This window comes from Pristis pectinata, chromosome 11 (genome assembly GCF_009764475.1).
Source record: "Pristis pectinata isolate sPriPec2 chromosome 11, sPriPec2.1.pri, whole genome shotgun sequence".
Lineage (NCBI taxonomy): Eukaryota > Metazoa > Chordata > Chondrichthyes > Rhinopristiformes > Pristidae > Pristis > Pristis pectinata.
This window is the reverse complement of record NC_067415.1, coordinates 32,308,137-32,327,073: the sequence shown is the minus strand read 5'-3', so window position 1 is coordinate 32,327,073 and position 18,937 is coordinate 32,308,137. Positions and strand designations below refer to the sequence as shown.

Below are 18,937 nucleotides of genomic sequence, written 5' to 3'. Positions count from 1 at the left end.
GAATGAGGTGGGCAGGTCCTGAGGGCGGGGTGAAGGGGCCACAGGAGTGAGGAAAAACAAAGGGTGGGGAGGAGGAAGACAGAGGGGAGTGGTTACTGGAAGTTAGAGAAATTGATGTTGATGCCATCAAGACTACCAAGATAGAATATGAGATGTTGCTCCTCCAACCTGTGTCCGGCCTGAACGTGGCAGTAGAGGAGGCCATGGACAGGTATGTCAGTGTGGGAATGAGAAGAGGAATTAAAGTGGCTGGCCACCGGGAGATTGTGGCTGTTGCGGCGGACGGAGCGAAGGTACTCGATGAAGCAGTCCTCCAATCTGCGTCGAGTCTTGCCAATGCAGAGGAGGCTGCACCGGGAGCACCAGACGCAATAAATGACACTGATAGTGTTACTAATTCCTATTGTTTGTTCTCTGTCCACATTCCACGTCAACCCTATGCATTATTGCATCATACAACAATTTTATGAAATACCTTTCCAAATCCCATTTGAAATCTAGGTGTACTACATCCAGTAGTTTCCCCTTATCTGCCCTGCAAGTTATATCCTCAGAAATTGAATTTGTCAAAAGCTGTTTACCCTTCACACACCATGGTCACTGTTAAATTGTTCTGTGATCTTTACTTGAAAAGTGGTTTTATATTTACAATATTCCAAATTGTTGGTATTATTCCAGAAACTAAGAAACTTCAAAAGATCATAACTAATGCAGTTACTTCTTAAAACTGTAGGATGTAGACGATCAGACCCAAAGGATTTGCCAGGTTTTAGTGCCTTTCATTTCAACAGTATGTTCCCTTTATAGATATAGTGCCACTCTGTTTCTTCCAGCATGGTCCCAGGTACATTCTTCTGCTAGAAGTCTGGCTCCCAGCTTGTTGGCAAACAGATGGCCTCTTTTAGCACATGTGTCTGGCTGCACTGAGAATGGACTTGAAATTCCAAGACCTGATGGTTTTCAAACCTGCCATTTAAATTCAATGTTTGTCAAATGATTTTGGCATTCAGAAACATTTAAAATCATTCGTGACTAGTTTTTTTTAAAAAAAGTATTGTTAAATTAAAATTATTTAAACAAAAGCAAGCGCCCGCACACTTTTATTCTTATTAAATCAAATAAAAAGCTACATTTGCTTTTCTCTGGTACCTGTTTCTTTTTTCTGTTGATTTCAGTGAGCCTACAGTTATGCATAGGGTAATCTGACTTGAATTCAATAGGTGATTTTTCCCAGCTGAGAGCTGGGAAATATGCAGAGGTCTGTGCTGCCCTGCTGGATCCAATGAGAATTCCAGCAGCTTAACACACATGTCCCTTGGCTGGGGTTCTACCACACAGAAGGTTGTCTTATTATTTCCACTTGAAGTGCTCAGTTATGGGCATGTCTGCTGGCAGATCTCTGTGGATTTCAGCAGAAAATTTATTTACGTTAAATTCCTTACTGTTGTTGGACCGTTGGTTCCCTTCTGTTTCTTATTTAATTTTAATATACAGCCCTCTGCACTGTAAACATGCAAAATATTTATTGAATTTCTCTGCTTTATCTTTTTATCCCCTATAATAATTTCACCTGCTTCTTGGTTAGTTTAGTTTTGCTCCTCATTTTACATAGGCCTAGAAGCTATTGCTATCCATTTTTATATTTCTTGCTAATTTGCTCGTATAATTTGTAACCTCCCTCATTGTTGCTGCTTTGGATAACTCTCCCAATTTTCTTAGAATTTTTGGCAATATTATAACCCTTTTTTATTCTAATGTTATCTGATGGCCACCCTCTGTGACAGTGGATTCTGAAGCTAAATGCAATATTTCTAATGCCATAATCTGATCACTTAACTCATTAAAGACCAAAATTGAACGTTACTGGTCCAAATAGTTCAGGTCCTCATTAGATTAACTCTCTGAATCATTCAAGAAGCTGGGGGTGACATGATTAGTGCAGATGTATTTTATCTTTGTGTAGCAGATTGCTGAGACAGCTTGATAAAAGGTGATGTGAAGACCCTCATTTTATAAGACTCTAATTATTCAGCTTTATTTAACAACTCAGTCAAATCCTGTTTGTTAGTTTTCACAATGAGGTGGCAAACCATTGGAACATAACAATTATTGTCAGCATTGCAAGAAATGATCGTTTCTTTGTGTGATGGTGAGCTGTGTAAAAATACTTCTAATAGACTATATTTTCCTGGATTCAGGAGCCTCCAATAATTGTTGTTTTTGACTTTGGAGTTCCTATTTTAAAGAGTAGCATCTGTAAAGTATCGGTGGTGTAATTTAACAAGATGCCTCATTTCATTCAGTCTGCAGGGCTGTATATTATAGACTACGTTTTTCAAATGAGTACAGCTGGTCTTATTGATTTTATTAGGGTGCACTGAGACATTGTGCATTTGTAAGCAATAATTAAACTCAAGCATGGAAAATTTTAAATCCAATGGAAAATAAAAATTTTTACAAAATCATTTGAATTAAATTTAAGATAACTAGTAATGAGAAGGATAATAGCTTGTAATACAGGAATGTTTCTGAAACATCTGTGAACTGAGTGCTGCTTTTCCCTTGTTTCCTCTCTCCACCTGCCATCAGTAACTGTCTTCTGTTTTCCAAGATCGTAGGGACAGAAACAATGATTGAGCTTTTTGCCATTCAGTTGGATCTTCTGTACTTCAACTTCATTTTTGATGCATAGCCTTTGAAACCCCTGTGTACAAAGGTCTCAGTCAAAAACGATAATTTACTCAGCATCTAGACATTTGGGGGGGGGATGGTTTCAAATTTCCACTAATCTTTGTATAAAGAAGGAAAAGAGAGACTTCTTTCCTAAATGGCCTGGCTATCGTAGGATTTTGAGCTTGATAAAATAATTTCTTTATATTCCAAGGATGGTAGACTTGAGAAGCTAGGATGTCCTCCTTGAAACAAGATTTTGAAGGGATATCTGAAAAAGACGTACAGACAGAATAGATAAAGAAGAAAAATCTTCCTATTGGCAGACAAGTCAAGAGCTCAGGGACATAAAATGAAAGTGATTGATAAAGGAAGCAAAGGTGACGTGAGGAAATATGTTTTTCCACAGCAGGTAGTTAGAATCTAGAATGCCATGCCAAGGGGCAGTGAAGGGGCAATGGTTGCATTCAAAAGGCTAATTATCTGAAAGGAAAGACTGCCGGTTTCTAAGGAGAGGGATGGGAATGGGGATTAGCTGGTTTGCTTTAGAACATGGGCAATGGACTGAATGGCCTCCTTTCTTGTTGTGTGTTGCTTCATCTATCCTATTGAATCCCTTTATCATTTTAAAGACTGGAGTAGACATGGTTCCTATCAGCTATGGACTTAATAGCCTCACTTATTCACACATAGCTTTACACTTTCCACAGTTTTTTCTTACTCCCTGAGTCTGTCAATTCCCTTTGTAATTTCCTGCATTAATTTATAGAACTTGCTAAGCATTTTAACAGAGCCATCTGGATGCCCATATAAAAATGCATAATGCTACCTATTACAATGGAAAAATGTTCCTCTTAAGTCTGCCGTCTCCCAAACGTGTATGCCCTTCATTCTTTTTACAAGGTTCATATCTTTTGAAGGTTTCCAGAATGCTCAGAGATGGGTACCTTTGGGAAAGGAGGGGTAGTAGTTTGCTCTTCTCAATTATTATGCTTAATCGCAGCCAGAAATTATGCAATAAATGTTTGTCAGCTGTCGTCAGTTTTTTGTAGTCTCTGTTAGTGAATGCAATCGTGTTTCTATTAGCTGTAATTCATCCCTGAGTTTTATAATTTTATCCATGATTGCTTTGTGATTTTATTTGCAGATAAAGTACTTTGATAAGATTGCTAAATAGTACTCTGGTAATCTTTATGAAGCTAATTCCTAATTCCATTTTTTACATTGAGATGAGTTAGAAGCTATGGAGAAAAGGTAAAATGTGCACAGTTGGATGCTAAGTGGAAAGGAAAGATAAAGTGGGTATACTTTTGGGGAGGTGGTGATAAATTGGATTGGCATGTGATCTGAGTACAGCTGGATCATGCTTAATAATATAGACAACATTGCCATATTAAATAAGTTCAAATACTTGTATAGTTGAGGTAAGCTCTGGGTATCATTTACAGCCACAAAGACAGCTCAGTGAAAGCAATTGCGAGGGAGTCTTGACGTGGTCTGCAGTTTGAATCAGGCTCCATGTTTAGTTCAGTTTTTTTCTGACACAACTCACATTATCTGTTGGCAGTCACCATTGAGGCTTTAAGGAACAATAGGTTAGGCTACTTTTTTCAAAGCAATTAATCCAGTGTATTAGGTCCATCTCTTCTGCCCCCACCCGTTCTCATATAACATTGGGTTTTCCCAAGGTAAACCATCTTATGGTTTGGGGTCTAAAAGAGGTATTCAGGAGACCTAACATTTGCTTTGTAGTTACTGTTGCATCCAAACGAATGTGATATTTAATTGTTTCTCTGATGTTGTGCTGGTCTAAAGAGGGTTGCCTCCTATGTTGGACTAAGGAGAAAGCCGATGTAACAAGGTTCAATTTCATCTTCCAGCATCCTTAATGTATTAACTACGTCAGCTCCTTTGTCAGTAAAAATGTAATGAGGATATTTAATTAACATATCTTGTAGAATGAACCAATTATTTGTTAGAAAACTTTGCATGTGGTGCCAATGCTGCAGCTAGCCAGAGCAGAGTTAATTCTCTGGTTAATCAAGTGTGAACCAAACTGCTGTGACTGAAATTAATTTTCTGTGCATAATCTAGATTGAACTAGTCTCCACTCAATGCATTTTGGTGTGAAGAATTTACCCCATTTTAATTGGAAGAAGTGCCTCTAGTTTGTGTTTCCTCAGCTCTTGAGATGTTGTTTTCTAAATTGAGTTTGCTATACTGTTTGCTTTAAGTAATATGGTTTACCCCACCTCTAAATCATTGACTGATGTTATGTTGTCAATGAGTATTCTGTATGCAAGTAATGAGCAAATGAAATGAACTATAAGCATTTAACTAAACTTGCGATTGCGGAAAATGAATAATTTATTACATTATTGAGAAAATGGGTCAGGTGGTGTTACTGAGTAAGTTATTTGAATTTTAGTGTGTTTGAAAATTAATTTTGGAGCAAGAAATTGAATGTGGAAGATGAATTAATGTATAATGAGCAGAAATATATTGGGTGGATAGGGTAGTTAAGAAAGCTTATGGGATGTTAGCTTTCATAAGTCATGGGATCGAGTTTAAGAGCTGCGAAGCGATGATGCAGCTTTACAAAACTCTGGTTAGACCACACTTAGAGTACTGTGTCCAGTTCTGGTTGCCTCATTATAGGAAGGATGTGGAGGCGTTGGAAAGGGTGCAGAGGAGATTTACCAGGATGCTGTCTGGATTGGAGAGTATGGATTATGAGGAGAGACTAAAGGAGCTAGGGCTTTACTCATAGGAGGAGGATGAGGGGAGACATGATAGAGGTGTACAAAATATTAAGAGGAATAGATAGAGTGGACAGCCAGCGCCTCTTTCCCAGGGAACCAATGTTCAATACAAGAGGGCATGGCTTTAAGGTAATGGGTGGGAAGTTCAAAGGAGACATCAGAGGGAGGTTTTTCACCCAGAGAGTGGTTGGTGCATGGAATGCGCTGCCTGAGGGTGGTGGTGGAGGCTGATACGTTGGGCAAGTTCAAGAGATTGTTAGATAAGCATATGGACGAATTTAAGATCGAGGGATATATGGGAGGGAGGAAGGGGTTAGATAGTCTTAGGAGTGGTGTGAAGGTCGGCACAACTTGGTGGGCCGAAGGGCCTGTATCGTGCTGTATTGTTCTATGGTTTGTGGAGCAAGAAATAAATTACCTTTTATCTGATATGTAGAGATCTTGGCTTTGACATACTATGAGAAATCAGGGAAGATGAATTGGTTAAGAACAATTAACTTGAATGAAGATAAAATGATTGGCAGAAACAGTTAAGACAAGGGTAATTTTTGTTTTAAGTTGCAAGTTGTGATTTTGAGAAGGAGATGGATCTAAGGATAGGGTAGAATGAGACCAAAAAATAGCCTTGGCCCAGCTGAGCCTTTATAACTGCTGCTATTGACCGATGTAATCCATTATTATCTTTTTAAACAGAGTTGTTCCCAACATTTGTTCAGAATGCTCTGATAAGCCAGCTTCCTTGCAATAAGTGCGGTAAGATAGTACACACTGGTGGATTTTCTTGCAGAAATAGTAGAGAAGTCAATCACCATTCTCTGGTACTATAAAGGAAACTGGGCAGCAACATAGTATTCAAGATGTTTCTGTCCCAGATTTCCTGCTCCCCCAGTGGCTTTGATATATTGGATTCTCACTGAGAGACTTGGCATTAAGATACATGCAAGAAGGCAGGCACAATGTTGTAGTACTTAACCACTGGAAGCTCATTAAAAATGTCAAATAAGATTGGGGCTATTCCAATCAAATGTAAGTGGAGTTTTAACCTCATAATAAGTCTTAATTCCAGCCAGTCTTTCTGTACTAAAAGTTTCTTCAGATTTTATTAGTGGAGGTTTTTAGAAATTTAAATGAAAATTATTTTTTAGATCTTAAGTTTTCTCTTAATCCCATCATCCTTTCCTCCTCAATTTGCATCTTGACATGATTTGGCATTAAATTAACTCATTTCACTAGTTTTTCATGATATAGGCTTCTCAGGAACCACAGCAGCAGTTCACTGGTGGAATGGGGGCAGTGCACAGTTTGATTCCATAAGTGACATGGGGAGAACAGTATTTCAATTTGTTACCTTTCAAGATTTACTAGATTTTAGATTGGGATCAACTGGTTGAAAAGTAGCAATTATAATTCTGCTATTCAAGAAAGGAGGAAGAAAGAAAGCAAAGTCAGTTAGTTTGACATCAATAGAAATGTATATAAAATTAGAGATCAGAAAACAGAATACTTTGTAAATCATATTAAGATTGTGTTAAATCAGGATGGATCTTTAAAAATGTATTTGTCAAGTCTGTTAGGAGTTTTTTAAGAATGCACTAATTTTGACTAATTTAAGACTAATTTTGGTCTTCTTATGCGAGGAAGGGTATAGTTGACTCAGTGCAATGACGGTTCATGTACATCAGTCCTAGAATGGTAGAAACGTCCTGAGTTTAGACCTATATACCGTGAGTTTACTAGAACTACAAGAGGGTGAAAAGTGATAAAACTCTTAAAAGGTTTGATGGGAGGTGCTGGGAGGATGCTTTTCCAGTACAAGTGAAGATGGACCCGATGAGACAGCACCTGAAATGTTGTTGACAGATGTTTTCTCCCTTCCTAAGGAAGAATATACTTGCGATAAAGGGGGTGCAATGAAGATTCACTGGATTGATCTTGGGATTTGTGGCAAGTATGGGTGAGAGGGTTGTCCTTTGAGGAGAGACTAAGCAGACTGAGCCTATGTATTCAGAAGAATGAGGGGTGATCTCATTAAAACGTACTAAATACTTACAGGGCTTAACAGGATAGATGCAAGGATAATGGTTCTGTTGAATGGGGTGTACAGAACCAGGAGTCATAGTCTTAATATGTGTTGGCCATTCAGGATTGAGATAAGAAGAAATTTCTTCAATTGCAAGGTAGTGAATCTCTGGAATTCTCTTTTCCAAGAATTCTGTGGTGGCTCAGTCACTGTGCACAGAGAGCGATCGTTAATTGTTTGGATGCTAAGGGAATTGAGGGAAATAGGGTTCATGCAGGAAACTGAGGTAAAAAAATTAGCTATGATCTTATTGTATGGTGGAGTGGGCTTAAGGGCTCAAATTGCCTATTCCTGCTTCTGTTTTTTATGTTTTTAATTTCTTTTAATCCCTGGTTTAGAGAGCAAAAATTGGGAGGTCTCTTGTGACTGAGTTAAGAAATTTCTTTACTCAGTTTTGAACCTTTGAAATTTTAATTTTCTATTCCCAAAGTGTTGTGGATACTTGGTTATTAATTAAATTTGAGGCCATGATCAATATCATTTTGGGGGATACAATGATATTGAAGGAAGCAACACACAAAATGCTGGAGGAACTCAGCGGACCAGGCAGCTTGTATGGAGGGAAATGGACAGTCAACGTTTCAGGTTGAGACCCTTCATCAGTTCTGGAAAGAAAGAGGGGAGAACCAGTGTAAAAGGGTGAGGTGAGGGGGTGGAGCAAGAGCTGGCAGGCGATAGGTGAATCCAGGTGAAGTGGGGAAGATAGGCAGGTAGGGAAGGGAAGGATGAGTTGAATGCTAAACTTACTGAATGCCAGAGCAGGCCTGAAAGACTGAATGGACAACTTCTGCTTTTATTTCTTTGTGTCTCCATAAACATTCTTCAGTTTGGTACAAAGTTACACAGTTAATTTGTGTTGTTCAATGAGCTTTTATATCTTTTCAACAGGCATAGTGTTGTTTTGAATTTCTCAAATCACCATGTTTCAATGCACATATGCCCATAACCTTTGTGGGCATATATTATGAATTACCATTTGTTCACCAAAAAATCCAGGGCAGATTATAGAAGGAATGAAATTAATTAAAATATTTATATTTGTTTTTCACAGTGATGAAAATTTTATATTTCAATCTGATGAAATCTTGCAGAAAGTATTTTTGACCAACTGCAATAAGGAAGTAAACTTTGATGTATAAATGGGGAATGCTGGAAATACTCAACAATTCAGGCAGCATTTCTGGAAAGAGAAAAAGAGTTGACAATTCAGGTCGATGACCTCTCATTGTAACCAAGTAAGCTTAGAAATTATATCTGTTTTGAGTTGCAAAGAAGGGAGACAGATGGAAGAGAGAAAAGGGAATGTGCATGGTGACCAGGAGAAACTGAAGGACATGGTAGTGATGAATGCATGTTAATCACGCATGATCTGCCGAGAGTAGATATAAATAGAAGGAGATGAAATGAAAACAAGAGGGGAAAGAAAAAGAAATAAGGCAGGAAAAATAAAACTTTGCAGATGCTGAAAATCCAAAATAAAAACACAATGCTGAAAACACTCAGTGGGTCGAGCAGCGTCAGTGGAAAGAAAAACACAGCTGACATTTTAATTCAAGGACCTTTTTATCCGGCCTGCTAGGTTCTGATACAAACTAGAAAGCTGAAATAGTTGAATTCTATAAGTATTAAGGGCTGTAATGTACTGAACAAGATAAGGTACAGTTGCTTGAGCTCATGTAAGAGGCCAAAGTCAGAATGGGAGTAGGGCAGGGAATTAAAATGAGGGAGATCTTCAAACACAGACTTATTCTTGCAGATGAAATGGCCCATGGAGCCTTTGCTTGCCTCTCAGAGCAGTCCCAGCAATCTCATTTCTCAATTATTTCCCTATTCTCACTTTTGTGTCCATTGACTCCCAATTCTCCTACTGTATAATTTAGAGTAGTCAGTAAACTTACTAACTAGCATGCCTTTGGGATGAGGGGAAACCGGAATACTTAGGGGAAACCCATAGAGTAGCAGAAGGAAGGTGCAAACTCCACATGTGCAGCATCAGAGGTCAGGATTACACCTGGGTCACTGGAGTAGAGAGTGAGGCAGCAGTACTATCTGCTGTGCCATGGTGCTGCCCAGAGGAACAATTAGAAGAAAAAAATGTTCTAAAATGTGAATTTTAGTATTAAAAATTATGCTGGTATCCAGATAACTAGTCAAGTATGTGGCCAACAAGCTACTAATAGCCACCAGCGTATGGGTATCTCTATGACATTGTTGATGAAGCAATGACTATAGCAGACATTTTATTAGGGCCATTTCATTTTGCAAAACTGAAGAGCTCTAATATTCCCCTCACACTAACCAGCAAACCTCTTCTTTTGCATTGATTTTTACATAAAAATAAGTATCCGTTCAGTGGTCAACCACATACCAATATGTAATGGCAAGTAAATTGTTTTATATTCTATGAGCAAAGGACTTAATGGAGCTGTTTTATTTAAACTGTGGTTCCAATACTTTTTATACCATTTGATTACTTCATTTGTCAAGGATTTATTCTGCACAATGCTAAACTTGTGATTAAATTTTTTTTATAAGTAGTGTTATACCCAAGGGTAATCAGCGGGCCAGAAAATCTGGTGCAAGTTGTATTTGTGTTTTAAAATGTTCTGGTCTGGCATTCTGTGGTCCAGCAATTTTGAATCTGTGGTACAGATTTTTACTAAGTAACTAATTCTAACTAAGGTTTAACTGGATTAGAGGGTATAAGCTATAAGGAGAGGTTAGACAAATGTGGGTTGTTTTCTTAGGAGCATTGAAGGCTGAGGGTAGACCTGATAGAAGTTTATAAGATTATGACAGGCATAGACAGGGTAGGCAGACAGAATCTTTTTCCCAGGGTAGAAATGTCAAATACTAGAGGACATGCATCTAAGGTGAGAGGGTGAAAGTTCTTTTTTTACACAGAGAATGGTAGGTGCCTGGAACGGGCTGCCCAGGGGAACAGTGGAGGCAGACACAAAGTGGCGTTTAAGAGGCTGTTAGATAGACACGCGAATCTGCAGGGTATGGAGGGATATGAATCATGTGCAGGCAGAAGAGAATTAGTTTAAATCGGCATCGTGTTCTGCGCAGACATTGTGTGCCAAAGGGCCTGTTCCTGTGCTGTACTGTTTTATGTTCTTACCCAAGGTCTAAAATCTGGACTAACCTGTAGCTAATTAACCTCTCAGTGCAACTTTCGTGATCTCAGCTGACAGTGATTTCAACTTGCGGAAACTCCAGGTTACTGACAATTCTCAGAACCCTTGCATAACCCAGTGAGTGTCTGTACTTAAAAAGAAACAGTTCTCCTACTTTGAGGAAGAGGATCAGGGGACAATTTCTGTGGTCCAGCATTTTCTCTGGTCTGACATTGGTCAGATGTCAAGGGTGCCAGACTCAGAGGGTTTTGACCTGTAGCAGAATAATGTCTAAGTGTCTGGGTTGCAGGTAGCAGTGACAACACAGTGATGGTGCCACAATTAACAAACTGAACTGTAGCAAAATGGAAAATATAATTGAGTTAGGAGATTGAAATATTAACAAGGTAATGGAGCAAGTCAGGAGAACCCTCAACTCACCCATACTTTAAAGGAAGTAAATAACTTTCTTCTGAGCTCACAGATTATCAGTTGTTAAAAGAATTTCGCCAGAGCCACATTTAACTTGGAGTTGAAAACATAGTGAACATGGACAAAAGAACAAGTGAAATTTTAGTTCTAAAGGTGTCCATTATTCTGGTTGTGTAATTCCAGCATGACAACTTTGCATAGTGAAACTGAATGTTCAGTTTCAATATTGTGATTTATTATAGTGCAAATGTCAGCACAACATTTTGATGAAGACGTGTGTATGTCAGTTGACATAAACAGGAGATTTGCACAGGTTTAAGAATTAAAATAATGCTTTAACTTGTCCTTTCTTGCCAGTATTAACAAAAAACGTCATGCTAACATTAAATAAGAAAATATTGAGATCAAGTGTCACTTTAATCATTTTCACTTACAGAGAGATGTCACATGAGTATATTGAACCATAATATTTTCTACATGAGGAATATTGTAATCCCAGTGCTAAAGCATCATTGCAATTTGATTAGAAATGCTATGCAAAGCATGGTGCAATAACGCAGCAGAGTTTAAAGAAAAGGGAGTAGTGTCCAATCTAATGGCTCTGCAGCGAGGAGGATGGGCATGTTAGTTATTTGTTGAAAGCAACGTAGATGAAAGTGATGATGGATGAACAGGACTTGGTGTGAGTTAGGATGTAGAAGGAAAATTGTGGATGAGCTGAAGTTTAAGGAGCTTTTTGAAAAGTTTTTTTTCTTGTGTGTACTCAATACATAGGTTTAACCTATCAATCAGGATTGTCTTGGAGGGGGTAACGTCTCCACACATGCCACCTGAGATGCTGTGCAGATAATGCTGCAGAATTTTGGAGTGCCCTCAGCATCCAACCTAGGGATGTCTGGGTGTGCAAGCACTACAGGAACCAATTCTGGGCAGTCAGCCCAGTCGAGATAAGCACAGGAGTGGTCCTCATCAAGGAGCCTGTTCACTCTATCGTCGTAGAATTGTACAGCATAGAAACAGGCCCTTTGTCCTTTTGCATCTATGCCAACCATCATGTCTATCTATACTATTTGCACTTGCCTGCATTAATTCCACATTCTTCTATGCCCTGCTCAGTCATGTACCTGTCCAGATACCTCTTAAATGCCGTTACTGTTCCTGCCTCCACCACCAACCTCAAGCAGCTCATTCCAGATACCAGTTACTGTGTGTTTACCCCTCAGGTCCCCTTTAATCTCCACCTTACCTTAAACCTATGCACAGGGGGATAAAGAGCCTAGTAACATGGTATCTTGACAACAACCTTTTCCTCAATGTCAGCAAAACAAAAGAGCTGGGTCATTGACTTCAGGAAGGGGGAGCGGTGCACATGCTCCTGTTTACATCAACAGTGTGAGGTTCAGAGTTTCAAATTCCTAGGAGTGAACATCACCAATAGTCTGTCCTGGTCCAAACCACATTTACACCACGGCCAAGAAAGCTCACCAGTGCCTCTACTTCCTCAGGAGGCTAAAGAAATTTGGCACGTCCCTTTTGACCATGACCAATTTTTATCAATGCAGCATATAAAGCATCCTATCTGGATTCATCATGGCTTGGTATGGCAACTGCTCTGCCCGTGACCGCAAGAAACTGCAGAGAGTTGTGGACACAGCTCAGCACATCACGGAAACCAGCCTCCCCTCCATGGACTCTGTCTACACTTCTCGCTGCGTCTAAAAGCAGCTAGCATAATCAAAGACCCCACCCACCCTGGACATTCTCTCTTCTATCCTCCCCCATCAGGCAGAAGATACAAAAGCCTGAAAGCACATACCACTAGGCTCAAGGACAGCTTCTATCCCGTTGTTATAAGACTATTGAACAGTTCCCTAGTACAATAAGATGTACTCTTGACCTCACGATCTACCTCGTTATGACCTTGCACCTTATTGTCTGCCTGCACTGTGATTTTTCTGCAGCTGTAACACTTTATTCTGCACTCTGCTATTGTTTTACCTTGTACTACCTCAAAGCACTGTTGTAATGAATTGATCTGTATGAACGGTATGCAGGATAAGTTTTTCACTGTATCTCGGTACATGTGACAATAATAAACCAATTTACCAATTTTTGCCCCCTAGTTTTAGACACGCTTAGTATGAGAAACGCACACTGATTATCTATACTATCAAGGCCTCTCTTAATTTTATATACCTCTATCCTGTCACCTGTCTCTCCTTTTCAATCAATATTTTTATGGATTTTTTTAAGAATTGTGCATTTCTCAGTTTTCATTCACAATTTATATGTTTTAATTTTGAATTTTATTTTATTTATTCAGTTACTCTATTTAAATTCTTAACACTGCTGCAGTATAATTATAAATGCTTGCTTTCAACAAAATATTTGGCATACAATGTTGAATGTGAAAAATATAGTCAGAAACAAAAGTGATTAATGAATTCGGGTTAGGAGAATGCAGCAAGAGCATATACAGTAGAGTAAGGAGGTCATGGCTGTGTTCACTTTGAATTTATTGGAAAAAGTTATGATACTGTTTGAAGCAGTCTTGATAAATATTGGTGATTACTTTAGCGATAACAGAATGATGGATGTATTGGGCTGTTTTTTTTGCAAGTGTTAACAATTTAAAATGCAAGAGATGAAGTGAGAAAAGCGATATTTCCAGTGTCAAAATATACTCACCAGTATGGGCAGATCTTACTGTTGCGAGCCTTTTTCCTTCCTGCATGTTAATTAAACACTTTTCTGCACCCTGGGGACATAGATAATGTGTGACCTTGGCTAATACTGGGAGCAATAACCAATGAGATTTAACAATTGAAGAAGAAGCAGAGGCATAACCAAGAAGGAAGGGAATTAGTCAACTGTGGCTCACAAAGAGAAGTAAACTTGTATTTGATTCAGGAATAGTGAAAAAGAAGAAAGCTGATGTGCATTTGCTTTCAGGAGTCAATGTAATTGTTTTACTGAGCTGTTCAAGGTTATTTCCTTAAATTAAAAATGTTTGCTATTGTCAAAGTTGGCTTGAATTTTTCCCAGGAAAATAATAAGATCACAACAAGCTCTTAGGCAATTTATTTCATTGAATAGCAGAGCTCATGTATGGTGAATGCACATTATAAGCACAAACGTGTAAAACTACACCGCAACTGGTGATGTGGTCACTGTATTGATAATAAATAAACATATCAAGCCAATCTACCAAATCTCCATGGATCCCATGTGCAGTCTACCATGAGGGACCTTGTTGAAAGCTATGCTAAAGTCCATGTACACAAAATCCACTGCCCTACCTTCATCAATCATCTTCCTTACCTCCTTCAAAAACCCCAATCGTTCGTAAGACATGACCACCCCTCCACAAAGCCTTGTGATTATCCCTAATAAGTCTATGCTTTTCCAGATATGTATAGATCCTGGCCATAGGAATCTTGTCCAATAATTTCCCTGCGACTGATGTAAGACTCACCAGCCTATAATTGTATCTACTGCCCTTCTTAAACAGAGGACAACATTGGCTATGCTGCAGTCCTCTGTGACCTTGCCTGTGGGGCCTTTTAGCAGGAGAGAATTTAAACAGGGAATCAGAAAGGCTAAAATGAGCCTTGGTGATAGATTCATTAAAAACAAGAGGGTAACCAGGGAGAGGGTAGAACCCACTCAAGGACAAAGGGGGGAGGGGGGTATTTATGCCTAGAGCCAGAGAAAATGGGCAAGGTACTAAGTGAGCACTTTGCATTGGAGAAGGACGTGGATAATAGCAAGATCAGGGAGGAGAATGCTAATAATCTCGGGCATGTCGATATTAAGGGAGAGGAGGTGTTGGGTCTCTTAAAGAGCATCATTGAGGTAGATAAGTCCCCAGGGCCTGATGGGATCTATCCCAGTTATTGGGAGAGGCAAGAGTTCATTGCCAACAGAGATCTTTGTATCCTCTTTAGCCACAGACGAGTTCCCAGAGGACAGGAGAATAGCCACTGGAGAGGCTTGATAAACTTGGATTGTTTTCTCTGGAGCGTCAGAGGCTGAGGGGTGACTTGATAAAAGTATATAAAATTATGAGAGGGATAGACAGGGTAGATAATCAGAATCTTTTTCCCAGGGCAGAAATGTCATATACCAGAGAGCATAGCTTTATGATGAGAGGGGGACAGTTTAAAGGAGATTTACATAGCAAGGTTTTATTTTTACACAGAGGGTAATAGGTGCTTGGAGTGCGCTGCCGGGGGATGTGGTGGTAGTAGGTACAGTAGCAATGTTTAAGAGGCATTTAGACAGACATGTGAACAGGTAGGGAATTGAATGATATAGCACATGTGCAGGCAGATGTGTGGTTTAAGTTGGCATCATGGTCAGCACAGACGTCATAGGACAAAGGGCCTGTTCCTGTACTGTTCAAGTTAAGTAGTTCAAACTATTGTGCAACAATATGAGAACTATTCAAATTTATGGAATGTTCTTATCAAAACTTGTTAAACCTTCCTCTGATTTTAGTATTAATCTGAAGCCCAATTTGCCAATTCCATGGATCCTACCCCTAGCTCCATTCCCATATGTGCATTCCCCAGAGGCATGTTTTCATTAATTAGATTAACAATATATTGTTCAGCTTCCCAACAACTTATTCATGACTTGGAGAGGAATCACTGGCCCCTGCAGAACCACATAATCTATGAGCCCTCAATCAGAAGCCTCAGCTGAAGATTGGATAAAATGAGGCAAAGAGGCCAGCCAGACCAGGCATCTCATTCCAAGCTTCTGCCTTTCCCCACACAATCTGGCCTCACCTTATGGCGCTCACCACTCTCCTTATTCGGGAGAATAGAGAAAAGCAGCTCTTGGCCAGTTCTTACCATTACAGTTGACAGGAGTGAAGGTGGCAGCTCACTCTCAGACAATTGTGCATTTCACCAATCAGTGCCTGGAACTTATTTACCTCACTATGATGCTTGCAATGTAGTTCAATGCATATAGACTCCCTACTGCACAGTCAGTGTATTCCCAATTACTGTAAATGCAAATCCTTAATATATTGGGATGCTACATATACTGTGGTAACCGTAAGTGACCAGATAACAAAAATATGAATAAACAATGTCCTAGTTTCATTGGTAGCTAGGACAAAGGCCCTAAATCCAGATATTAAAATTAAAGATCTAAAATGTAACATTTTAAGAACACCCCCTTTAAATAAACAGATTACTACTACTACTTGACAAAATTATGTCCTATTCCTGTAATTGAAGCATTCTCTGTATCAGGTATAACTGGTGTAGGATGTCCATGTTGATTCTCCACCTTTAGTGATGAGCTTTAGCACTTGTTTTTTCCCCCACTAAACCCAAAAAGGAATTGAGCTTTGGAGCACAATAGTGAACGCCTTTGGGACTTGCACATATGTTCAAGGAAGTCCTAAACTTGCTGTCTGTTCCTTGGGCACAGCTATCTTCACTGATCCACCTCAGGGCCATTGCACTAACCAGCCATACAAACACACCAGGAGTAGTACTTTTGCAATCTTCATAAAACTAGAAGACAAGAAAGCACAGAAAGTGTACAAATCACTTGTAAACATTAGTTGAGATGACAAGTGTAAATCATTTAAGCAGAAGCTAGTTAAGCACACGAGGGAGAAAGGAATTGAAGGATATAATGATGTGGTAAGATGAGAAATCTGGAGCATAAGCTTTGTGGACCTTTTGGGCTGAATGACCTGTCCCTCCACTGTGAAGACTAATATAACTGATTTAATGAAGTTGAATATCCATTTTGCACCATGAATTATTTCATTAGCTACCAATGAATACGGGGCGTATATTTGTTTCACAAAGTGCAATAAATTTGTGTTTTGTTGAATGCTTTAGTGCAATAATTTGCATGGGACTAAATGAATTGTAAGAAATATTTCATGGTCAATCTGCTGAAAGTAGAAATTAATTAACAGTTTAATTAGGTTTCTTAATAGGGGTGGCAATTGCTGAGTCCTAATATTGGTTACATTCTGGTGCCACTTACTTGGATTACCTTTCAGTATGCTGAAATTCAACTTTTAAATTAAATCATTGATTCGCATCGTAATATAGGTAATTTATTGCCATACTTAAATTTTTGTTATTGATTTTTATATTGTTCTATCTTATATGCAGCAAATCAGCTGAAGAAAAATTCAAAAGGAAGAGAAATGACAGCGGCAGTAGCCATGATGAATGCGAGGAGATGACAGCAGCTCGGCAGAAGAGAATGAAGTCTGAAATTGATTCTGATGAGTACAGGCCACTGGACACTGGCCTCTCTCTGGTAGAAGATGAAGAGCTAGTACTTCATCTGTTGAACAGCAGAGACTAATTGCAATCCCCAGGTGGTTTTCTGGGTCAGTCCTTTTACTGTGCTGGCCACGTTCATGCAGTTGCAATCAAACCAGAGCAGGTGGGCCCTGTCTGACAGTGATGAATGCTTTCTGAGTGGGTTGCTGCAGATCAGTAGATGTCTGCCAGAATGCTGTCTACTCTATAGCAGTAGTGAAAAATCTTGCACTCTACAGAAGACAATGAGTCTTTGGTTTATTGGAAAGCTTTTCTCATTAGTATGTCAGATTTATATAATTGACATCCTCTTGTGTGTTTTAATTCCAAGTAGCCAATTGGTAGTTTCCTATATGAAGATCATTTGAGAAAATAAAGTCAGCAGTCAGAGCATACTTTGTATATTATTGAAGCTTCCAATCGATTTTCATACAGTAAAGAAACGTGTAGATACTGGTATTATCTTGTAGCTAAAAACTGAAAAACACAGGACAAGAGCAAATTTCTCAGATTAGAATGTGCTTATTAAATTTCAGGAGTTGGCTTTATAGATTATTACAAAGAAAATGTTTAAGAAAAATGCTTTTTTATACAATTGAGAGCTACATACTCCAATTTATTTGGCCTACTCCATTCACAAGAGAATCCTGATGATGTAGCTGCCTCTTACAAGAGATCTTCTGTTTTATTCCATTTGTTCTCTTTTGCTGAACATGAAAAATAAAGTCAACACTTGTTTCTGTATGCTAACTTTTACGTTTCTCATGGGATTTTAGCTAACTTTGTCGATAAAGGTGCATGGGCAACATATTAATACAGTAACAATCCTTTCCCAGGGACCATTGATATTTTTGAATGACATTGGCACTATTGGGATTTTGAAATAACATCAACAACGTGCAGAGTGAAAGAAGAAAGAGGGATCTGAGCAGGAGAGAAAAAAATGGGAAAGCAGCAGCTGGGAGAGACGACCACGGAAAATGTTGAGAGGATTTCAAGACGTTTTTGAAAACCAAGGGATTGACAAGGTGGTGGAATGCTTGCTTGAGACCAGGTTGTGATGCTGGAAAGTGAGCTGCTGATGGAGAGAGAGTATAGTTTTAGAATAAAGGCAATCATGTCTCAGTTTTCATGGCCGAGGCTGGGCAATCGTAGTCAGAGGGTTTTTGAAAACTAAAGGAAAAATTAGATAGTTTCCAGGAAGGAGGATCCTGTAAAAGTTGGCAAGGAGTCCTAGAGTAATACAACAACGGAAACAAGCCCTTCGGCCCAACTCGTCCACACCAACCAGGTGCCTATCTGAGCTAGTTCCATTTGCCTGTGTTTGGCCCATATCCCTCTAAACCTTTCCTAACCATGTACAGGTACAAATGTCTTTGAAGTGTTGTAATTGTATCCTTCTCTACCACTTCCTCTGTCAGCTCATTCACTATATCCACCACTCTCTGTGTGGAAAAACTTGTTTCTCAGGTCCCCTTTGAATCTTTGCTCTCACCTTAAGTCTCTAGTTTTAGACACAGATAAGATGAATGGTCACAGTCTTTTAGAAAAAAGACTGTGACCATT

The 18,937-nt window shown here is 39.1% G+C and overlaps 1 protein-coding gene across 1 annotated transcript in view; it reads left to right on the top strand.

Moving 5' to 3' along the window:
• ddx10 (DEAD (Asp-Glu-Ala-Asp) box polypeptide 10) overlaps positions 1–18,115 on the top strand; it is a 217,265-nt gene extending 199,150 nt beyond the window's left edge. Inside the window, exon 18 of the mRNA XM_052026644.1 lies at positions 17,216–18,115. Within this exon, the coding sequence (XP_051882604.1) occupies positions 17,216–17,414 (199 nt within the window). The 3' untranslated portion in view covers positions 17,415–18,115. The remainder of the gene's footprint in view (positions 1–17,215) is intronic.
• Positions 18,116–18,937: the final 822 nt, after the last annotated feature.